Raw genomic sequence first — 25,543 nt, 5'->3', positions numbered from 1 at the left:
GCTCCCGACTATGTTGGGGTCGGCTTATAATCTAACTGGATGCAGCTGAGTACCAGGTGTGACTGCCTATCTAACCTTTTCAACCCAGTTACCCGGGCAACCCAACACCCCTTGGTAAGACTGGTTGTCAGACTTTTTCTGTTTAGAATGCTCCAATTAAACGAAGCTTAAAATAGTGTTTGCCAAACACATGTCATGTTTTGCTTGTATAACTAATTAAGAATATTCTAGAGTGCTGAAAAATTAGTTTTTAAAAACGTTCAACCCGTTGTGACCTTAGTGTTAACTGGTTGTCATGTAATATTATAGTCTGAACATTGTTAGGTTTAATTAAAACACAAGCTTTGGTTATACGAGGTGGTCCTTTGAGACGCGTTCAAAACATTGTGTTAATAAATGTTTTGGTAATTTGTTGCTTTAAATATTGACTAGTTTGTGAATAATTTGATAGTTAGTCTACTAATGATGTATTTATTTACACAGTCGGGACCTAATCACGATGTTAAATATAAAGGTACAATGGGTGTACAATACAATAGGGGTGGACTGATTATAGCTAGGTATATTGTTCAAAATATTATATGTTATGATATGGGGGGAATTAAGTTCCTAAAGTTACCCACAACAGTTGTCATGATATGTCCCTATGGAACATACGTAAAAAATGGTTTGCTTATTGCAATTGTGCAGTACAAAATATAACAATCATTTTGCGTGAGACTATATTGTAAAAATTTGCTACTCCTTTATTTTTGCAGTCTTTTCTATCGTCTGATGTGAAAAGAATAATGTTTGCACAATCCTCGAGACACCGTCTACGTTTAGAAAATGATTTGTTCGCAATATTTATGTTTTATAGTAGATATATTCTGGTTATTATTTACCGCATATAATATACTTTCTGGTTGTAAAGTATTTTAAACTACACTACTTGTAAACTATGGGATAATATACAATAAAAAATATTTATTTAAATTGGTTATTCAATTTAATTTTTAACACTTTCAAATGGAATTTGGCGTTAGCGTGCATTTTTTTGCATTTAATATTTGATGTTGAATCATTCTTAAAGCTCATATGAAAAGTGCCAATAAGTGATTTTCTGTTATTAAAGATAGTTTTGAATTCATATCGCACGTGTCTAAAGGTGTCTACACACCAAAGCCGCTGATGCCGGCGGCACAGCCCGGCGTCCCAACCCGCCGGCCGTATTTTGTACAATCATGCCGCCGGCTTTCATAGAGTATTTGACAATTACTAGAACACCACATGCCGAGGCAGTCGTGCCGCCGGGCTGTGCCGCCGGGTCAGCGGCTTTGGTGTGTAGATCCCTTTAAACAATTTCCAATCTAAATGCACATCAAATCATTTCATTTCAAATCATGTTCAAACTTGTATCTCACATAAAGGGAAGTTGAAACAATAAAATCCAGACATACATATCTCGAACTTTCTATTCGAAGAGAATTCATATTATGTACTACGGTTTGTTACTGAATAGCACGTTCGAAGTTCAAAGTATGAACTTTTGTTTTCAGAATAGAAACATGGAATTTACATCACTGGCTATATTGGATCTGGATGTTCCATTGTTTATTCAAAAATAGAACATTTGGATAACCGTTACGCTATTGTTTTGTTTGTTCAAAGATTTGGAACTAGTGAATAAACAATATGTGACATGGTTGAATTGTTTTCAGATATTGGAATTCAAAATTAAATTGTGAACTATTTTACATTTATATCTACTGCTAGTAGTTTTACTACAACTTTTAGTTTGTTTTATTTTTATTCACATCGCTTATGTCAGTATCACTATCATAAAATGAATAAAAGGTCGATGCTAGACCGTATTTACCAAAAGATTGAAAATCGTAAAATCGTAAATGTCTAATAAAATCTTTAATCGTAGATTCTTTGAAGAAAAAAAGTCTTATTAAAAGTAGTGCTTTAAATTGTTACTAATTAAACCTCAGAACCGAAACCGACTAAAACAATCTTTAGAAAAAAGCATTTTTTTATTCCTTGTGACTCTCATATAACATGATTCCGAGAGCTAGAGTTGACTATCTTCATAAAAAAGAAAGAGTAATATAAAGTAAACTTTTCAAACACTACTTCACTTGGTATTTGTTCAGTTAATGCAGGGCTATTTTTTCTTTTTATTGGTTAACCCTCACGTACAACATTTTCATCAGACATGAGAAAATGCGACTCAAAGGACCAATTCCATCTCTTTCATGATTCCATGGTTTTCTTTTAGTTTATTTACACCCGGAAACTGAAAATTTTCTGGATGTGAGAATGTTTTTCTTTTTTTATTTGTAACTCACTAGTTCAGACTAAAATATTTGATTTATAAAAATAGTACTTAGCTTCAGATTTAAAGAAGAGACTTAAATCCTTTACTACATTATAAATGCGAAAGTCTGTCTGTCGCGTTTTTACGCCAAAACTACGTACACAGACAGGTGAGTTAGGTGCACATATGGTTGTCTAGAACCTGAAAAAGATAAAGGTTTATATTTTTTATCCCTCTGCGGGTAAAATTACCTCGGGACGCGAGTAAAACCGCAGGTAGGGCGCAGGGCTACTAAAGAATTAATTATAAATCCTGATGATGGTAAACATACGTTTCCTTCCAACTAGGTAAATAAGTTTGTTTAAAGTCTTAGTTCTGTCTTATTTTATTATTTTTAATCCGTCAGACATTGCCTATATAAATATGAAAGCACCTGTTTCATCAACACAAAACATCATGACTCAACACATATAGCCACCTTTATTTAAAGTAGACAAAGGGTTAACATATTTAATTTACGTTACAACCTTCATCATAGTCCGGAAAATGTCTTCCATTGTTCAAAAATGCATTCAAATTTTCCAAAAGGCCCCATGGGTCGTGAAATTACTTCGCATAAAGGAGCTATATAGGGTATATTTTGTTTCTAAACTATGGGAACAAAACAGCATGTGTTGATTATTATATTATTCATGGGTTCCCATAAAAGAGCGTTGTAAACATTTTATGGTCTAATTTTCTGATATAAATTATATGGCTTAGTAATTGAGTGTATTATAATTTTTAAATTAGGTTATGATTTCTAGCCCGTTTTATGACTGACCTCGACTTCACGAGCGATTTTTTATGTCTTAACTATAAAGAGATTTTTTTTTATTAAGTGCTTTGTTTCTTTGCACCCTAAAAGTTTCGAAACGACTGAATAGTTTTCAAAAAATATTTCATTGTTGAGATGTTCTTCTAACACCCGGGTAACGTAGGGTGCGAGAAAATTTTCCGCAGACGAAACCACGGGAAACAGCTATGTATTATATTGCTCTTTATTCTGCGAAATGCGCACTTCCGTAATCCGGTCACAAATATAGTGATGAATGTGCGGAAACTAGAAAAATTGGACTAGTCACCGTATTGTTGACCATTCATAAAAATAGAAGTGTTTTCTTTAATAATAATATAAATTTCTTTTTTTTTCTAATCGTTCCTAGTTTTTGAGAACTGCGAGGTAGGAGTAGGAACATGAGAACTGATATAATATGACATTTGAATAAAGAAAACAAGAGGAAAAGTTGAAAAAATTATCTGTATTTAGAAACAGGAAAAAGGGCAAATTTAAAAAGAAATATTACAACTTGTAGAATTATATTTTTACGGAAAGACTGCCTACGTTATCGCCCACACTATTTCTGTAACATCCTTTTGCTCATTGTATTCTACATATGATAAGTTGGTTGGATTAGTTATTAATTACTAGCTTCTTTTTTTAAGATATATTGTATAATGGCGACAAAGACCGGCCGAACGAGATCAGCCAGGTGCGCAGGATATATTGTCATAGTGTACGAGCATATTTTATGCGCAGATACAGGTGCACTCTCTATTCCTTTACCCTCATAGCCCGATGGAATGGCCATCCGACACGACCGGAGAGTAGGGCTGCTATCTCGAATTTCGGACAAACATTAAAAAAACCCGGACATTTGGCGTAAATAGCATTTTTTCCCCGAACGAGTACGATTTTTTTAAATCAACATAATACCTAATTTGTTATCCATTTACTATTAACATATACTTAAATTCAAAGAGGTGCTTCCTTGCATGAAAAGTGGCCGGGTTTTCTCCGGACACTTCTTGAAACCCCGCCCGGACGGCCCCCGGACGGCCTCCAAACGAGGACAAATCCGGCGAAACCCGGACGGATGGCAGCCCTGCCGGAGAGAGAGACCAAATCCGAGACTTCGCTCTCGACCAAGTTCAACAGCCGCGCTAGGTGACTACTAGACCAGTTAGTACTAGACGAGATAATGGAATAAATTATAGAATTAAATAAATAAAGAAAATATATATCACACGTATTCTATTCTAAGAAAAAGCGATATTTTCTGAGATCTATTCAATCTTATTCATAGGGTCCCTATTTCGTTCCAAATAAGTTCGCATAGGTCCACGAAATGCAAATATGTTACGCTAAAAAACTACTTTCAGACTGATACGCCTACAAACGTGACTAGGTACGTCCCAAAAGACATATTTGGGTTACTAGAATTTTTTCCGCTGAATTTCAGGTCTGAATAAGAATGAACCTATGTTTGTTCATATTGAAGTGAGGACGGTAGAATCTACTTAGAAGATTTCTATGATATTGTACTATAGATTCTTGTACATTGTTAGACCTCTTTGGAGGCATTCATACATTTTCTTGCAAAGAGTTTGCATACCAATTTTTGACACTGTCCAGCTCCTGACAACCCAATTAAATCTGACAAACGTAAAAAAGAAAAACAAACAACAAATTTCGAGGTTATTTATTTGTCAAATCGTTTTGCGTATTTTACGATTGACGAATGTAAAATACACCAATATAGAAAATTAATTTACATGTTAAAATTGTATTTTGTAGGTACCACGTGATTTGTTTTTTTATCGTATGTATCTGGAACGAATACCAAAGATTACACTATGTTGTTTGATGTTCATGCACATTCAGGCCTCCGGATATACAGGTATTCCCAACTGATGGGTTTTTGATAATTTGCATATAGAACGAGGAATTAATTTTTAAATAAACATTTTGAGCGTGACTTTATATTCTGGTTCTTGGTGTAGCTAGAAATTAAGTGCCTCGTTTAGTTGCAAATCTAATGAAATATAGCTTAGTTTTGGTAGTTTAGCCGTAGTAAATTGTTTGGATGTCTGGGTGTATGAAATTTGACTAGACTGTAAATTGTTTTGAGTTATTAGTGTGCTGAAATTGTATACTACGTGGCTTTAGCCTTTTATGCTGTCCTAGTACTTTTGCTGTTGAATGACCTTTGCTATAAGTCTTATATAGTGTTTTTAAATATATTTTTTTATACAGAATAAACCGGCAGTCTATAATGATATTTCTACTTTTATTTTCTCGGTTGTTGGGTGATTAATTGCTCACTCTAATATCATAAAACTTATATACAGCAGACACAAAAAATACATATTATTCATTTCTCTAAAACTTTACGACATTTTACATTAAACTAGTATTTGCATACAAATATAATATTTAAGCACTCATGTCTGAGCGTACTTAATATTTATCTTTAAGTATCTCAGCAAGGTGTGTGCTTAAGTCTCTCGCTTTGACGAGTATTTTAGTTCGTCTTACTAGATCTGCGTTACTCACGTTTTCGGGACTAAAAGTTTTAGCTACGAATATTCTCATGTCTACACTGAAAGTGTGTCTTGAAAATTGCTTTCTGAGCTTAGTAATATTGGCCTGGTTTTAAAACGTTTTTGATATCTCAGGTGTTACATAAGATAGCATCGAAATGCATAGCGGTTATTAAGCGACTTTTTAACCTTATTTTTGTGTTTGAAGGATTGCATACTTTCAGTATTGGAAAATATTTGCTATTTTTTAAAACTTCCCTTTGCTGGTTCACAATCTTCGTTGGTCTTTGCTCAAACTGTGTTACTACGCCATTTTACGCAAGTCTTTATTTCAATTGTTTTTCGAAGAACAAAACCCTATTAGGAACAAATACAACAAGACAACCAATTACTTACAAGCCCTATAAATCCCAAAACAATACGCTAACAAAAACCCCGCAAAAAATAATCACAAAAACAATTACAGTCGTAACATATTTGTCTAATAAAGTCACGTTACATATGTGTGGAAATATCCCTTAGAAATGGGTTCAATTAAATATGAACAGAATTCTATTTGTAGCCAATTCGTGCTTGGCCTTATGATTTGTAGCAAACGTGTTGTTGATCCGTGTGTTTTGAATTTTCAATTAATGGGAATTGGGGCTTTGTCTTACAAATGAAGTGGATTAGGTACATGGTTAATTTTCAACGTATTGAAAGTGAGACAGGTTTTATGTATAAATATGTAGATTCACCAATTCTTTATGATTATTCTAAAGGACTTTACTGCTAATTTTACTGTAGTTAAATTGGTTTAAAACAGTACACATATCTATAATATAAAAATGAATCGCAAAATGTGTTGGTAAGCGCATAACTCAACAACGCCTGGACCAATTTGGCAAATTCTTTTTTTGTTGTGTTTGTTATCTTTGTCAGGAGAAGGTTCTTATGAAAAAAAAGGGTAAAGTAGAGAAGTCAGTTGACGGGAGCGAAGCCGCGGGCAAAAGCTAGTATAACATAAATATGCGTTATTTCAGATAGTTTCAATTCAAACACACAGAAATGAAATAACGTTGGTAGGCTACGCCTGAAAACTCATGTTTCAAATAACCCAAATGCATAGAATATTTTCGCGTTTGCTTGTATTTCAATTTTCCATGCCTCTTGCAATATCATACAGCAGACTGTATGTTGGGTTTCACGTCTAAACTGACACCCATATAGCAAAAGCATTGAACAAACACACATATTTAGAAACATGTTTCTAAACCAGGGGATTATCTCGCACAAACATCGCTAAACATAAGCTTAGCGAATCTTCACGCGTCTGTGGAGTGTTACCCTTATGCGGCTCAACTAAATATTTTAATTTATATTTTCTCTGTTACACTACAGACGAAGGCTAGAAAAGTCCAAATTACATTTTGGAAACAGCTGTACCAAAAACACAGTTATTTATTTATTTTTAGATTTTGCTAGAAACTCGCTAGTTTCATATGGGTTTAAATTATATACCAAAACATTCTTCATGAATCCTTCTATCTGTTGGCGAAAATTCGCTCAGTAGTTTTTGACTGTATCTCGATCAGAGGGGATTTTGTTTTATAACATGTAGTGTATTCTTGTTATTGGGTTACGGCCAAACCCAATAATACTAACTGTTGTTTTCCTAACTAGAGGTAGGAATTTGGGCTGACAAAGTGTAGTCTCTCTATAACTATAAGACATGTCATCAATGTCATGAAAAAGTCGTGGTGGCCTAGTGGGTAAAGGACCAACCTCTCAAGTATGAGGGCGCGCGTTCGATCCCAGGTCAGGCAAGTACCAATGCAACTTTTCTAAGTTTGTATGTACTTTCTAAGTATATCTTAGACACCATTGGCTGTGTTTCGGATGGCACGTTAAACTGTAGGTCCCGGCTGTCATTGAACATCCTTGACAGTCGTTACGGGTAGTCAGAAGCCAGTAAGTCTGACACCAGTCTAACCAAGGGGTATCGGGTTGCCCGGGTAACTGGGTTGAGGAGGTCAGATAGGCAGTCGCTTCTTGTAAAGCACTGGTACTCAGCTGAATCCGGTTAGACAGGAAGCCGACCCCAACATGATTGGGAAAAAGGCTCGGAGGATGACTATAAGACATGTCATCCGCACGAAAGAAGAAGAATAGGAATTTGGCATTGGACCTGTATGGTGCAAATATCAAAATTTTATCTCTAGTAGCAACAGATAGATAGAATATTGGAAGAGGCTGTTAGAAAATACAAACACACTTTCGTTTATGTCGCAGCTCGTATGTACGTCAATATGTTCGTCGTTGCGACAGTCAAAGGTTGTAGAACATCAGATAAATTCGAGCGGGTCGCTCGATTGGACGGTCGCCAACTAGGCTTTCCGCTATGTCCGTCTACCCAAATAATAAGTGTACCGGAATTTGATGTATTGGAAATGTATTTCGGCCTGTATCAAGCCTTTTATGAATGCTTCCACAACGCGTTTGCGCACTGAATAAAATCATTCCTGTATACTTCCATATGTACTTCCTTATGTAAATCTCTTATGTACTTCCTTTGTGTACTTCGTTATATACTGTATTATGTGCTGCCTTTTATATTTCCTTATATACTTTATTATGTACTCCACTTATGTACTCCCCTTTCCCCTAATTACTCTCTTAATGTACTATCCTTATGTACTGCCTTTATGTACTCCCTGGGTTTTTTTTACTATGGAAATTTAACCATCTCCTTTGTAACCTCAAACCATCGGATCGTCTCTCAAACCACAAGTTTGTGTGTGAACCTATACAAACTTTTAGAAAATTCTAAAAGGTGCCTATAAAATGTCTGAAATATGTGTTCTTCTACAATTAGTAACCAAGATTACCCTAATTAAAGTCAGTCCGATTAGAACCAGTATTAATTAGATACACATATATACCTAAGTATATACAGATTGGCCACGTGCCAGTTTAGATAGCTGCTTTTCCAATCAAGCAACAAATTGACCTATCAAGAAACTAATCAGGATCAACATTGACGTGACGCAGATAGTCACTGCTACTAACTATACTAATATAACAAAGAGAAAACATTATTCTTTAGGGTTCCTCACCCAGAGGGTAAAACGGGACCTTATTGTTTTCGCTCCTCTGTCTGTCCGTCCTGGCTGTATCTCATGAACCGTGATAGTAGTTACACAGCTAAAATTTTCTCAGATGATGTATTATTGCAGCCGCTGTAACTACAATTAGAATCTGACTTTCTTAACCCAGTTACCCGGGCAAACCTAGCCTAGTACTACAGGTATTACTGGACTGATTTGAAAAATATTACTATTGTTAGAAACCTACACTATTCCCGAGTTACAAAGGCATCAATGTTTTATCTTTTTATCGGGAAAAACTTCCCCTGGGAAGTGGGTAAACCACGGGAAAACAGCCAATTACCTAATTGATACATTGCGTAGGTGTAAAAATACTCTCAAATTGGTCATGTTCGATATTAATTCCATTTCTATTTCTTTCCTAACTTCTGAAAGCTTCAATCATCGTTTTGATTATACGCGGGTAGAATTTGTAATTATTTTGTGTTCCTAAATTGAAATGGTGTTCGATTTGACTGAGGAAAGTTTTGGAAATATCAATGCTTTCCCATTGGAGTTAAATAAATCGGCTAGTAATCATTTCTTATGCAAAATAAGGGTGTCCTTCTTTTTACAACGTAGGTAAAAGCGAGATTCAGTAGCGAAGCTTAATAAAAGCAGTTTTTATTTTCATTTCACATTACTATTAATTTTTTGGTTGAGCAAATTAGAATATTACAGACAACAATAGAATAGAAGAATATTATAAACATCAAAATAGTTTAAATATCGTTAAAAATCATATTAGGATTTATTAATACAAATAAAAGCAACACATAAATAATACAAAATATTTTTCATATCTTTACCTTCTAGACACCGAAAAGTCTGTTTCTTAAAGTAAAATTCACTGCAAACGCACTTCTGCATTTCAGCAAAATTTTCCACTTTATGCATTTTTCATTTTGGTAGAATAATAGTGTCTTACAGTCTACAGCTGGTTTAAAACAAACATTACTTAGTTTAATAACATCAAAGTAACTACGCTAATATGAAAATTCTGAGGAAAACTAGTTATTTTCTGTGGTATTATCGTTACTGCAGTATCCTTGGTAAAATAGTTGGAGAGCTAAAGGATAAGATGTGTTCCTTTTATTTTTCAAAATTAGTTTACGTTTTGCAATTGTCTAAGCGAATATCAAGTAGAAAACTTAAACAATTCAAAGACATTTTTAGGTAGAACTTAAATAAAATAGTAATGTTATTTTATAAATATGAAACAGCGGTGTGAATAAAAAATAGAATTATAGGAAGTCAGTAAATTAACTATGCGTCCTTAGTTTTTAAGCCAGCACAGAAGAAATTAGTTTTAGAAATATAAGTGATAGGTGACAAAATATTGAGACGAACAAAACTGAAATGAAAATCAAGTAGAAAGTGAAATGAGTTTTTCTAAAAACCTGCCCGATTTTTCACTCGTACCGGTGTCAACTTTTTTCAATTGTAATAAAATTTCTCGTCCACATTCTATACCGAAATACCTTTATATTTTGCTTTTATGCCCAAAAGCGTTACTATGTTGAAAATCCTTTGTTAAAATTTTATATATCCACCTAAAAATAACGGTGACTTTTTTTCAAAAGTGTTATGAAATATTTTCTCGTAATAAGAGGAGAAAAGGAAGCCTTTTCAAATCTTAGTAAGTTTCTGTCTAGACATTATTTAGATGCGAGAATTTCTAAATCAAAATCCTTAAGGAATGAGGTCTTATTTGGCAGTTAGTAACATCTTACTAACACTTCAGGCAAGAACGTTTAAAACTTTAAAGTAAGTTTATACTAAGCTATCAAATCCTTTTCATAGTACAAATGACTTTTGTTTGGTGGATTAGCTAGACAAAACTGTTGAGAAAGTTAAGGAAAAGTTATGAGACAGTAGGTATTTCAATATTGTCGCAATTTGCAAAGATAAAGAAAGAACTTAGTTCCTACTGCTGAAAATATCTCACAGCTTAAGTACCTAAATAAAGTTAATCTTCGGCGAATAAGTGAAGCGGAAACTACAGATCACTGGAATCTCTTCGTTTACTTACTTGCCTATTTCATAGGGATCATTTATCAAAGCGAACGTAAATATGTACTTACCTCGAAAATGATTTTTCGAACTGAGAGCAGGAAAATGGTTGTGAGCATTCCGCTATGTTAAATCTTAGAGCTTAGACTTTCGCACGTGTAACTTAATCTTCATGTTATAGCTATGAAGATTTTTAAGGACTAGGTATAAAAACAAGTCTGCTGTCACTAACACACAGGTAGATAGACAAACCAAACTTCGAAGTATTATTCATAAACCATAACGTTTTAAGGGAAAAATATTAATATTTCACATTTCACTTACAAATTGAACATATGTATGATCATAACGCTTACCTCGACCTCTAGACACTTTCATTACCAAAAGAGATAAAAGTATTTAGCCAGCCTTAAAGACCGCGGATTTCGTAACCAAAGAACCAAAAATATTCCCCAAAACATAAATCAAAGAAAACCCATAAACATTGTGTGATATTACAGTAATTCGTAATAAAATATCGCTTTTATATTGTAGAATACATCCATTTTATCGGCAATATTCCTTTCACTATGAAAAGATAATTTCGGGGTTTACTTTACGATCAGAACCGAGGCCTATAATTTACTTAATAACCGGCCTTAAATTGCTCAATAAAAACATCTTCAGGGAAAAGTTTGAAAGGTCAAAATTTTTTACAATGTGACTCTAAAAGTTAGGGAAACTTTTATTGAATTTTTGTCTCCTGATTTATGGTACTTCTGTCAGGAATATTGGAAAAGGTATAACAATGACATTTCTTGTAATGACCAGCGTATTAATTTTTGAAATTGCTGGTGAGTACGGTTTTTATTTAACGCTTCCTCGAACGACATTGTTTACCTACTTTGATAGGCCAAGCTCCGACGATCAGGGTTCCGTAGAGAGAAAACTCTTGACAATGCGTATGCGTGCCGTGTCAAAAAGTACAGCTTTCTGCAAGCTAAAGTTTGAACCAACCCTTTAATGAAAGATTTTTTAGTTGTAGGATCGAGGCTCTTAGCTATAGAGTTATTGACTGAAACGATTATTGGCACGATTACGAAATTAATACTTTTCATTACCATCGAAATATATTTTATACCAATTCCAATAATACGCTTTTATTTTGCTACAGCACAATCACAAGATCAGACAAGTTCAAGAACAAACACACTATTTGACGACGCCGATGATATTCAGAGGCAGCTCGACAATGAAGCCAGGGATAGGATCAAGTATGGACGAGTAAGTACTTATACATATTCTCAAATACTCAAATATATCCTTTTATATTAAAAATACTAACTTTAATTTTTACGTAATCAAGTAAGTAAATACTACCTATCGTAATATCATCATCATCATCATATCAGCCGATTGTCTTTCCCCAATGGGCGCCAATCGGTATTGGGCTGCATATGGATGCATTAAAATGCCAACTAACATAATTTCTTCTTGTTACAGCCGAAAACAATATGGGTATTCCATTTTCCCACACATTTTCCTGAGCACAATTCCTTGATAGACCCCACAGAGTCTCAAATGAGATGTCCACGGGATGTAGTAAGTGAACTTAAGTCATAAAGTTAGGTTCTAGGAAGGGATGGACATAATCCCGTCATAAAGACAAGTAGGTACATGGATAGTAGGAATTCTTTTGTTTTCTATGCGATAGGAAGGAATAAAAGCAAACATTTTAGTTAAGGAAATACTGAGTCTTAAAGCTAGTAGGTAAATGTTTAATACTTAGGCATAGAATTTTTGACCTATTTCTATAATACAAATAGGTCACAAATTAGCTCTCAATAGGCAAATTTTCTAGGCATTGAAATAACGTTGAAACTTTGTTGAGCGCGTAATATCTATAGGTACTTTAGTTGTTCAAAATGTTTGCAAATTCGAAAATGTAGCCATTTTGTTTTCATAGGTTATCAAAAAAACATTTTATATGAAACATACATTTAAATGAAATATTACAATTACGTTGCTATTTTAAGGATTCTAATGGCGTACTGAGTTACATTTATCACTCTTAAGTTACACGCAAATATGTTAATGTCTTATGACACTCGCTCGCTGTATTAGACTTTGCAAAGTTTATGACAGTTTTGACCTCGGTACTCTGCAGTACTAGGGCATCAGGGAATTGGAAAATTCAATATCCCCCCATGAAGGTCTTCTTTATGAAATTATGCGTTTGCGTATATAAAGTTTTTGCTTAATATTGAAAAACCTGAAAAAAAAACTATTGGGACATGGAACTAGTATTTCAATTTTAAAATGAAGTGTTCTTTTGTTACAAAATTACTTAATACCAAACTTATCACTACAATTAATTTGTCAAAGGCAAAATTATTTATAGAAAACTCCAGAATCCCTTGTATTGTATTTTTAGGAACTTCAATTTAGCTTTTTGTTTATTAACATACCGGTATAGACTATAAATTAACTGAAGGGTTTCTTGTTTGCCTGTTTCTTCTCCATTACTGAGCCGATTTGAAGACCCCTTCAGTGTCAGATGGCACAAATATTATGTCAAATACCAACTTGATTACTTTTCATCGCGTCCGCAGAGTAGTTACTATGAGGTGCGGGTGAAACCTCTGGAAGAATCTAGTTCTAGTATAAAATGGTATTTTAATATTAATAGCGCTTTTGAATTTTGCTTCTATCTACATAGTGTTCAGTTACTCGTCGTTTTAGGAAGAAATTTCGAGGTAATCAGTACATGAAAGCTTTGTGCTCTAGTTGGTTTTATTAGGCGAAATAATTTACGTTGGTATTTCAAAAGGAAAATTAGGCCAGGCCTTGAATGTTCTGTGTAAAGGGTTATGTGATTCTTAAATTCTGCTTTGTTCTAATGATTTTGGGAATATTTACGATTTTTTTTTTGTCCAATAATGAAATGATTGGGGGCGTAATGTTTCTGAAATATCTCATTTTGTAAATAGAGTGTAAAGTTAGGTACAGCGTGTTTAATAAATTTAATTTTATTAGACTTAGTTATTTAGTATTTTACCACAAAGTACCTTAATTTATGACCAAAATCTCGGCTTTACCTCCTGAGATTTTGTCCCTAAATAAATAAAACAGACTGCGACTAAAATCCTTTAACAAAATACGAAAATGTTTTCTTGTTTGAAGTAAAATTATCTTTGAAATGCTTAGGAAAGCTGTTCATAAAAATGTTAAACAATTTGAAGATTGCTTAGGAATTATACTGACAAGTTAATAAAGCTTTTTTTTATTAAATATCTAAAATTGAAGAGAAAAATCTCGCAAATTCTAAGAGCAGATTGAACATTATTTACTAAAATAATTATGCGTTGAATTATAATTTAATTACAAAATTATTATTTTCCGGTAGTGTTAAAAAAAACAGTAGACAATGCCTGTGTATATAAAACATTAAAATCCGATTAAATTGTATGCAGATTTTTACCTTCAAGCTCCCAAAAACTCAAAAGTCGACTAAAATCGTTGCACTGTGTATTTTTCAAGCCTATATTGACCAATTTATGCCACAGCACGTACGGATAGACATTTTTCATCCGAATAAAAGTCAGAATAACATATCAGAAGTCAGGAGTAGAGAATAGAGGGAATAAAAAATAGGTCATGTATGGTTTTTGGAACAATCATCACTTTTTTTCGTAGGAACTGTATATCAAAAAAAGAACAAGCTTACAATCTAATATGAAAACAACAAATATACTACACTGATCCTAGTAACGTTTCATGGTTCACTTTTCTGCTTTGGAAAAATCTAATTTTCATCTAAATCAGTAATAACATCTACACAGTCTTAAAAAAATACATAGATATTTTAAATTTTTTATTTTGGTTTTACCCAAAGGAACAAAGCAGTTTTTTTTTAACTTTCAATAACATTTTCCTCCATATTTTTAATTGCATATAATATCTTATGCTTGTACCCTTTAATTGACATTTTACTTGCAGAGAGTTCGTAAAAGTAACAAAAGAGAAGAAGAAGATGACGTGATGACGCCACCGTTGCGTAATATTCTTATTATATTTTTAAAATTAAAATAACAAACCGCATCAAAATCGGTTCAGCCAAACGTGAGATCACATCATGCAAATACATACATACGTCAAAAATGTATTCCTTTCTTATTCTTGGTTTATTTAATCCCTCTTTGAAAATAAGAGTGTGTCCCTATTTTCCGATACTTTTATTAATTGAACAGTCATAACCGTCAATTTTAAAGTTTTTTATGTATATGTACTTACATTTGTATAATTTGTTTTTCTGTTTTACAGCACCGTTTCGAGATTGGGACTACAATGGTAAGTAATTTTGTCATAGATTAATTTAACTGTAATAACTTCTTGACATTGTTAACTGGTCTAACTAAAATGAAAAAAGTGCAACTATTCCATTTTTTTTAATATTTTAGTAATAACTTTGAAAATCATGAAAAGGTCTGCTACGCATGGTTAAACGTCAATGCATATTTCCACAAAATATTGTAATAAGCCTATTTAAAGTCCTACTCGACCAACTCCGTAGATTTTCCTAACCATTAGCATAATTAGACCAAAGAAGTCACTAGTATGAGAATCACGTTTGCATAGTGAATTTTGTTCTGTATATAGGTCAGTAGGTATTGTTATGTCCCACGGAGGAAAGAAAAACAGCAGAGATGGCATAAGGAAGGTAGGTCATGCGCCTTCTTGTAGGTCAAAGTAACGTACGGTAGGCGTGATCAGTCACTAGAACTAACGAGACGTTCGGGTTTCTTGTCAAATCACGGTCAATCCTAATTGATTTATTGTTGATTTTATTTTGAAAAAAAGGTGGACGGCTTCTAAATAAGCCATGTGAATGCGGAGCTAGTAACTCAACGCTACTTTCTTAAGAAATATTGCGTTATGACATCTCCGCTAGTCATTTTTTTCTCCATCTTATATCCTCCTTGGTAAAAAGAAGGGTAAGGTTCTAACAGGAAATGACGATCCCATTATATCTAATGTCACCACTAAAGTGTTCTTTATTTTCTATTAGGTTATATTCGTCCATTTTGTACCTTTGCAAATTGAATATGCTGTCTTATATTTTCATTGACAATAAAATACCCTGATGTCACACTTGCGTTTACGTTGGATTTTGGTATACTATATAGCTATTCTCCGTGGTTTCACCCGTATCCCTGGAGATCCATTTTCCGCAACCGGGTGAAAAACCGGGTATCCTTTGTTCTTTCTCTTTCCAATTTTGATTATATTGGTAAGGTTTTTGCGTTTTTACCAGAACGACCTTTTTTGCCTTACAGAGTTAAAAATGGCTCGTTATTCCTGACTGTTATCTCCAATTCAGTTCAGTTAGTTTTCTGTGAATAAGAAAGAAATATACAAAATCATATTTTTATATAAGTAAGGATAAGTATTCTGATAAGATGCGAGACAAATCTTTTGAAAGGCGTAAACTAATGCAAGTTGTGTTGTCAAAATATTAAAACGAAAAATAAATATTTCTGAGAGTGATGAACACTATCTATTATCATTAGCTTAAATATGAACGCAATGAAAAATGTTACGCATATTTACGTAATAATAAATGCTCAGATATATCCAAGAACGTCAGCTTTCAAATATTTTCTTTCAGAAAAATCTCTTATATATTTCGCTTTATATGTCAGATTCTAGGCTCATTTTCTCAGATTTTCATTATTTTTAATACTCTGGTGAATACGACTAAGGTCTATGTTTATTTTTAGGCTTTGTATTATCAATTATGTATTGCATGTCAGTCTTTTAATTAGCCATTTTAATAAATCGAGATGAAAATAATTAAAATATTTGGATTTCGTAGGTATAATTTATTTCAATTGGAACATCTTTGCTCGTTGGTAAATTAGTTACGTCTTGTTAGAAATCTGATCTTGTATCAAATATGTAAGTACATAAATGCTTTTATGAGTACTTCGAGGCCTGATAGCTGCTCTGTTTAACAATAACTATAAAATACAGAACATTTTTACATTTTTATTCAAAATGTTTCAATCATTAATTCTGGTACTCCTAAATAACCGACAATTTTATTAAAACCTAGGTGGTCAATTAAGATACATACTCCACTAAGCCGATTTAAATGTCTGTTCGTTCAAATGTTTATTTTCTCCCCCTAGATCAGGCGAAATGGCCCCTACAGTTTCCCGAATGCGGTGGGAAGTCCCAGTCCCCAGTTGACTTGCCTATCGCCGGACTGATCAAGTCGAGAGGAGCGAGGGCTCTGCTCTTCCAGAACTATGATGTACAGGCGAAGGCTTTGACCTTGATGAACGATGGCAAACGAGGTTGGTTAAAGCACTGCTGTAATGCACATAGATCTAGTGGAATTAATCAAGTCAAATATGTTAATATGCTTTAAGAGTTTTTTTTTTTGTTATTATTGTAAATCCGATAGTAACTTTCTCGGTTGGGCTTTCTTTCATGCCAAAACTACTGAAATGATGAAACGAAGTAAATGCTTGGTACAAGGATTTGGGTTTCATCCTCCTGCCCTTATCCCAATTTATTTGGGGTCGGCGCAGCATGTTTTCTTCCATACTCTTCTGTCTACCGTCATCTCACAAGTAACGTTCTTACTAGTCATGTAAATTTTCAATGTGTGTTAGAAAAATGGAAAACTCTTTTCCACTGCACCCATAGTGAGAACTTTATAGAAATTAATCTATACCTAAAAGTGGGTTTAAAAGAGATCTGTTTCGACTTTAACTCATAAAAAAAACTTGTTTTACAACCCCAATTGCTTAATTACTTTTCGAGTTCATAGCCCTCTGAAAACCCCTTAACGCCAAGTTAATATAACTATGGCGTGCCTTATCCCATTTTACTCCTCCAGCTTAGTCACTATTTGACTTTTAAAGCCAACATTTCCTAACTTTATAGAGCGGGAAGTAATCCCCTTGGGACGTGGAACCACGGAGAAAAGCTAGTTATAAAATATTTGGAAAAATATGTAGGTAGCTTTAATTCCGCGAGACAATAAATCGAGGTTCGGATGCAAGATGTTGTACCTACAAATTTCATGCATATGCACATGCAACAAGGGCACCACTCTCTCGCATATGCACATGCATAAAGGAAACAGTTGCCAAGCTATCGAACCTTGCCGAAAACCAAACCTCCCTCTATGGGGCATCTTCAGAAAATGTTGACTCGTGGACCACTCGGACGCGAATAAACGTCCGCTTCCTTATATTTTCACAAATTTTCTAAAAATAAACCATCTAAATAATCCCCTATATAAATTATGGCAAACACATTTCAAAAGTTTTCCTTGTTATTCAACAAAATTCCGGGCAATTTAATCAAAGGTCAACGCACAAATGATGATGATGGGGAAGGAAAGAACGTCCCTGAACGTAAATCAGGATTTTTCTACTTCATTGAATAATTTTATGATAACAATGAAATGGGCAACTTGAACAGTAATTGCACTTTTTGCTTATGATTAGTTGAAAATGTACATTGAATAAGTAATTTCAATATACATAAGTATCCTAATGAAAAGAGAACTCGATTATTTTGTAGATCGCCCAATATATTGGTATGGGTAACCCTTTCTTACCGAGCTGAAAGTCAGTAACCGGGAACTTTCCTATGAAATTAATCAGTAAAAGTTCACAGTTTTCATCGGGTTGTTAGTCAGCACTTGCATCCCAGTATATACTATACATATACATACCTACTATTGCCTAACCTTTATAAAAAAATCGAAATTACAGTAATACTCTTCGGCGAATGGCGAATCGACCAGCGGCCTCTAATCTACGGGGGTGCAGCTCACAGCCGGCGGTACCTCTTCCACCACCTCACATTGCACCTCCCAGCGGAACATACAGTAGGAGGCCTTCAATATCCCCTGGAAACACAAGCGTTCTACGTGTCGGCTGAGTATCAGAATATGGGGCAGGCTTTGGACGCCTCGCCGAGCGACCCTCAGGCTTTTCTTGCGGTCTCTAATTTGTATAAGGTGAGTCCTCTTATTTTTTGATGTTTGTAATATCGTAAATATTTTGACGTATTTTTTGTAAAGATAAAACCAACTTCTATAATATACCTCAAACCTTCCACTAAGTCTAATAAATACTATGCTAAAAACCGCATAAAAATCGATTCCGCCAAGCCTGAAAAAACAAAATTCATATTTTTTGAAGACGGTCAAAAAGTTTTTCATGCATTATTAAAACTTCTTAGTCTGGCAGTGGTTTGGAAAATGTTTTTAAATAATATAAGGAAAAATATGTTTACATGCATACGAGAAAATAGATACCACTTTTCAAGAAGGACCTTCTTTTAACTGAATACTGCAGACACATTTATCTCTATTATTTATTGGTTAAAACATGAGTTAGGTGCCAGTCTATAAATTAAACCTTTTTGCCTTAATTAACACCACATCATTAAAATCTGCAACGGTAATAAGATTTGAATCTCTAAAGCTCCCACTATTTCAGCTTAACGTCATATAAATAATAATTACTCCCACTCCTAACCTTTGTACTATAATTGGTACTATTGAAATAACTCTGAAATGTTGTTAAAAATCTTTCATTAAAATAGTTTGAGGTTATTTATCAATTAGACCATTAGGGAGATAATAATAATGCTACTTACTATTATGTTGATTCTAAATTCTTACTTGTATGATCAAAATCTGACTATTTTTGTAATATTTTATAGTTTATAAATCACTTTTTACAATTTTTTGGCTTTATGTTAAGCTTCTCAGTAAAAGATGTTGAGAACTTTTTCAGACTTGGCGTTACGTGGTCTGTAGGTCAATGAATTTTCAAAACACGTACATTTTACTAATGAATTTCCATTTTACTCATGGTTTGAATGAATGATGAGTGTATTCAACGTAAAATGATTTATCAACCAGCTCAATTTTCAATAAAAAATATCACTTAGCAATTTTTTGAGTTCAATTAATCACAAAACAAATGAAGCTAGCTATCCATTAAAACACTTCAAATCACTTTTTTTTTAAGTTTAACAAAGAGGCACGTTTCACCACCCGTTGAAAGAGGTTGAAATATAAATCAACTCCAAAGAGTTAGTCAGATTATAAGAATAATAAATTACATTTCAAAAAAAGGTAACCAAAACTGTGGCAAGAAATGTTTTTCAAAACAAAATTCGCCTCGGGAATAATGTGTCTTATTTAAAAATTTCACTATCAGCTACAGGCCGTCAGCTATGACAAAGCAATTTAGAAAATTACTTAAAAATCATTCTGAAAAGAACACAAAATTATTTTGCAGTAATTTTAGAATGTAATTGAGATTTAATATCTGTCTTGACAGGCTTTGTTTATCTAAATGAAATGTCATCTCTTCCGTCCGTCTGTCCGCGGATTTAATAAATCCATTATTTGTATCTTGAGACCTGTCCTTCAAAATTAAAAGTTGTTGACGTTTTATTTAATTTTATTGGAAACCTCCGAAGATTATGCTTAATTTACTTTGTGGAAAGTGGGTAATAAAGGCGATGTCAAATAACTCTTCATAATTGGTAGATAATCGCATTAAAATTTTCACATTTTTTTACTTGGGTTTCGATAATTTTTGATCTTTGAAAATTAAGTCATATGTTGAATTTAACTATGTAGTCGATTAAAATCTTACTATATTTATTTATTCCTTTTTCATACACTGTAAATGGGCAATGGTTTCTAAAAAGACAAGATACTCACTTAATAGTATACCAAAAAACACTCAGGCATAGAAAATAATACGAGCCAAATTGAACCATATTACCGTACCTTAAAACACATAACAAATTGTAACCCACTCTTATTTTTACAGTATGCAAACCACACACACAAAGGTCTGGAAGACCTTCTGGCATCGGCTAAGCAAGTGGGTTGGCGCAACGGGACCCTTTGCGGCAAGTCCCTGAGTTTCTTCAACCCGCCCTTCAAGGAGTACGCCTGTTACCAAGGATCAATGACCGCTCCGCCGTGCACGGAGTCCGTTCTGTGGCTGATCAGAGGAAGGACCCTGTCTGTCACGAGGGTAATGCTTTCTGTATTGTTGTTAGACTAGCTTCTATCGGCGTCTCACCAGCTTTCTGTGGGACTGCCTGCAACCGGATAACAATAGCCTTTCTCGATAAATGGGTCATATAAGGCTGTAAGATTTATTTAAATAATATAATCTGAATAGTCCTTGAGAATAGAGTTTAACCATCTAGGTTTGCAATATTGGCGTAGCATGTAGATGATTTGACTATAAAGTAGATAGAGTAATAAATATATGACATCGTTACTACATCTGAATTAAATAATGATGAACATAAAATAATAATTTCTCGATCTCCTGAAAGAAGATACCAAAAACAATGTTTTCTTGGCGTTTAACTATTGTTTTCAATCACTAAAAGATTGGCAGTCTCCTGAAAAAAAACATTGGCCCACAGTTTTTGACTTTCAATACCCCAAGTCAATACCGCTAAAGATTTCAATAGAAATATGATTTTTTAAAACCTATTATGATACAGGCTTCTAATATTAGTATAGAATTAACAGATTGATTTATTAATGCACAACAGTCATTAATATTTGACATTGATATATGGATCTATAATTTCGTGCAACGATCCCTAAGCGCAGTATGCGATATCATATTTAATGAAAATAAATCAACTTGCGTGCATACCAATTTGTTTGATAACAGAATAATAAACCGCAGTTCGAGTTCAAGGTCAAATATTGAACAGTCTGGTGAATTATCGGTAGGGTTTTTGATAGTCTCCCGGGCTGTAAGACAGCTAAAAATCGGACGAAAAGTCTTAGCCAAAGGCTGTTTAATTTCCCTTTTCTTTATATACCGAGTTTCCGAAAGTATATAGCATAGATTTTTATTGAAAGACCAAGCACCGACAAAGACCACAATTCATATAAACAGGTGTCACATTTTCAAGTTCCGAAACTATTCTTTGACATAAGATCCCCGTCTGAACTATCAAAGGGAAAAACTAGTATCCCCTTTCGGAGCCAATAATAACATTGTTTCACAAGACCCTTAACTTTCTCATTGATTAGTAACAAAGTTTTAAGATCATTTATCATTAGGTTGAAGCCTGTCTTTAGTAGTTACACAGTATTGATATAATTATCTGTCAGATATAACGCGTGCTTTGGATAAAGTAAATATGAAACAACAAAAGCAAAATCATTTTTTATCATCTGCCAAGCCTTTTCCCAAGTATGTTGGGGTCGGCTTCTAGTACGGATGCAGCTGAGTACCAGTGTTTTACAAGGAGTGACTGCCTATCTGACCGCCTCAACCCAGTTTCCCGGTTTAACCCAGTACTTGTCTAAGACTGGTTGTGAGACTTACGTACTGGCTTCTAACTACCCGTAACGACTACCAAAGATGTACTTATACACGCAAAATGTCTATTATTTGATTTGAATTCTTTGGTTAATATACGTATACGGATAGCTAATATTCGTACTAACCGAAAATACTTTCATATCTCAAGTGAATTTTGAGGCGAAGCATATTAAAACGAAGTAAACGTCTATACTAAGCTAGTTTACTAGATTATTCTATTTCATACAAGTCCGTTATGTGTCCACTCATGACCGTGAAATTGTGTTGAGAAGATTAATTTGATAACTACAGATAATCTCAATAATCCGGTAAACTATTTTACTACCCACACATCATGCTTCTGATAAGTGATTTAGTTTGAATAGGTGAAATCGAAAATAGATTGTCCATTAGAAGTTTATGTTTTCTGGCTGAAATGTTGATAATGAATCTTCAGAATTTTTTTGAAATAAAAAACTGATCCTAGAAAATGCTGTTCAAATTCGTGGTATATGTTCTGATAACTAGATTGTTAGATCATACCATATAACGGTCAATTGCTATAATATATCCATCGGTTGTTTTGCAATAAGATATTGAATTTTGACATTAGGCCCGTATAAATTAGGTATGTCAACCTCCTATCGCAAAATAACGTAGGCATAGATTTGTTATAGAAATCAGCAAAAAGGTGTGAATAGAATCATATAAAATAACAAAACAAAAGAAAAATAACTAAGACCTTTTCAACTTTTCCACTGTAGTGTACACTGCGGTTCATAAAAATTGAGGTGTCATTGTTAGCAGTGATTTATGTTCTGTAGCTAGTGTGATGCAAATTGTGTGCCAGCGACAGTAGGTGGAAGATTTACTGCTAGTACTGGATGTTTTATTTACTCATACCCGGTTTAACCTGTACATAAAGTTCTACGATAGGTAGTTATCAGTTAGCTGTTCTTACTTTCTGCTAGGCTGTCAATGATCATCATTCTGTGTGAAAAATAGCTCGCGAATGAATTTTCCTTAGAGACAGAATTCCTCCAGAATTATTGGAATATCAAATCTGTATTATAACAAAAAGTATTTAAAGAAACATAAGTATTTTTTCAGAGATAAGGTGAACAAAATTTAATCTTTAGGTTACTCCCATTAAGAATAACTTTTTCTTCTATTAATCATCATAGGCTGCCGTTTTAAGATAATTTTGTCTGTTCAGTAGTTATTTACGTGAATGAGCAGTAAACATGTATTCACCTATTCTTATAGATTCTCATATCTGTAGAAATTGTAGATGTAGGTACCGATTACTTTATTTCTCTAAGGTACGTTTTATTTTCGTCTGTGTAAGGACATGTTTATGTTTCTATTGTATGATAGCTTTCTAAGAAATATTTTTAAATGTTTTGCAATAAATTCTAGGCTCTATGAGGTATCATATCTCTTGGGGATAGATAGGTATCATACCTATTCGTTCTGTTTATGACTTTCACTGATCAAAATAAAGATGATAAGTAGAATTATTGATGACGTATACCTCGTTTTAGGTGTATTTATAATGCAGGATGTAGAAAATCCTTAAAAGAAGGCATATATGTATAGTCTTACTCGATAAATAATTAACTTATCTAACACAGATTTTTTTTCAAATGGGACCAAAATATCCTGAGATTAGGTCGTTCAAACAACCATAAAATTTGTTATAGATTGTTAATATTATGATTCTTGCTTGCAGAGCACGGTGGAGGAAGCTCAAACACTGTTAATCTCAGAGACTGAACCCAAGCATTTGTTCTTCAGAAGTACGCAACCGTTGAACGACAGAAAAGTTTACCTTTTCAAATAGGCTCTGTGTCAGCCATTTTGGTATATCAACCGAGGGTTCGTCCTGCTTTGGCGATCCACGAACGCTAACGCGATGCGATCCGAGGCGAAAACAGATGTATGATGTGCAATGCCGTACTGCGCAACGTTACAGAGGCCATTTTAACAAAATCGCATCGCTACGCATTGCGATCGCTCACAGAGTGCCTCTATATTGAAAACTACACACCACATCTATGATAAGGTAAAGAAAATTTCAATTAATAATTTATACTGTTATGTTGAACGTAAAATAATAACGACTATTCCTTTCGCTTAATGAATTAATAACAAGATATTTGAACATCAGTCACTTGTGTGTATTTAATTTCTACTTCTTGTACGTGAATTTACTCCTCTGTTAGTCTTGCTGTAATTATTTAAAGCTTGTAAAATAAACTTGGGAATCAAAGATTGTATATGTTGTTTTATTTATATGGCAGAAGGTTCACTGACTTTACCTACTTTATTATAAATCGGGGAACTTAAAAAGTACATTTGAACTTCATATTAACTTCCTTCAAGATGATTCCAGGATTTAAACCTAGCACTAAAACTGGTACGTTTTAATACCACGTTCCATAATTAGGTGTTATCAGTTTTATCGATATTATGGTTGTGAGAACTTGTACCATCAAATGAAGTAGATGAGCGTAATAAAAAAAACGCAAGCTTTCAAAGACATGACTCAGTTCGACTGGTCAATATTACCATCAGTCAGGTTTTGTAAGTATGAAGACCTGCTTTAATAATAATGTTTTAATGCCGGAAACTGTGAATTAAAAAAATATCATCAAAAACAGATATGTAGCAAATCGCAAAAACAACAATATAGTACTATATTATTGCAACTAAGTTGAGTGCATACAAAATTGGGTATTGAACTTTGTTCTTTTTTGCTATCATGCGAATGATTATCTTGTTGCTCATTGCAATAATAGTTTATCTTTTAGAAATCTATCAAAATATCGAAACACCTACCTAGTAGCTGCTTGTAACAATTGATTTTTAACTCTTGGCAATGTTGGTTCAATTTTGTTTTTTTTTTTTTTAATATTATTTATTATAATAGGTTCACCAACAATTATTTACACAATTACAATTATAAAACACATGCTTAACTGTTAACTTCCGACTTAAAAACTTAACACGGAGACAGAGACCTACTAACAGTCTTATAAAATTAGAAAATATGCTTAATTATGTCTTTTGCATTTTTTAAGAACACTACCAAATCTTTTTCTTTCTGTTTCTATTACTATTCTCCAAGGTGCAACAACAACACGTTTTCCTAGAATATGAAAGCTCTGTGGAAAGCAATGAGTAGGTGAGCGAGTATATCGATTGTATGAAACATTAATGTGAACTGCATCGAGTAGCACAGGTGATGGACAACGCGTACTTGAAGACTTGTCGTTAAGGTACCGTTCTATTGACTTTTTTATTCTTAAATTTATATTTGTTTTTATTATGCAACCTTGATTTCATTGAGACAAGGTGAATGAAATGTA

General features: G+C 33.7%; 1 protein-coding gene across 2 annotated transcripts; it reads left to right on the top strand.

Annotated features, from left to right (window-relative positions):
• Positions 1-4,798: 4,798 nt before the first annotated feature.
• LOC110379193 (carbonic anhydrase 6) lies at positions 4,799-24,433 on the top strand. Of its 2 annotated transcripts, none has more exons than XM_049838895.2 (9): positions 4,799-5,022; positions 11,957-12,066; positions 12,286-12,300; positions 14,782-14,839; positions 15,106-15,132; positions 16,974-17,141; positions 18,576-18,823; positions 20,661-20,870; positions 23,905-24,433. In XM_049838895.2, exons 1-9 carry the CDS (start codon positions 4,947-4,949, stop codon positions 24,013-24,015), a joined length of 1,023 nt encoding a protein of 340 aa, XP_049694852.1. In that variant the 5' UTR covers positions 4,799-4,946; the 3' UTR covers positions 24,016-24,433. The 2 variants fall into 2 exon arrangements, with proteins under 2 accessions (XP_049694852.1, XP_049694851.1); XM_049838894.2 differs by having other exon boundaries at positions 12,286-12,384.
• The last annotated feature ends 1,110 nt before the right edge of the window (positions 24,434-25,543 follow it).

Source organism: Helicoverpa armigera, chromosome 12 (genome assembly GCF_030705265.1).
Source record: "Helicoverpa armigera isolate CAAS_96S chromosome 12, ASM3070526v1, whole genome shotgun sequence".
NCBI classification, from domain to species: Eukaryota; Metazoa; Arthropoda; class Insecta; order Lepidoptera; family Noctuidae; genus Helicoverpa; species Helicoverpa armigera.
The sequence above is the reverse complement of the archived record's forward strand: the minus strand, read 5'-3'. Positions and strand labels throughout refer to the sequence as shown.

Coding starts and splice junctions, on each gene's coding strand:
- LOC110379193 (XM_049838894.2), top strand. CDS start 4,947: ATGTATCTGGAACGAATACCAAAGATTACACTATGTTGTTTGATGTTC. Junction 12,067..12,285: donor ATAGGATCAAGTATGGACGA/GTAAGTACTTAT, acceptor TTCTTGTTACAG/CCGAAAACAATATGGGTATT. Junction 15,133..16,973: donor TCGAGATTGGGACTACAATG/GTAAGTAATTTT, acceptor TTCTCCCCCTAG/ATCAGGCGAAATGGCCCCTA.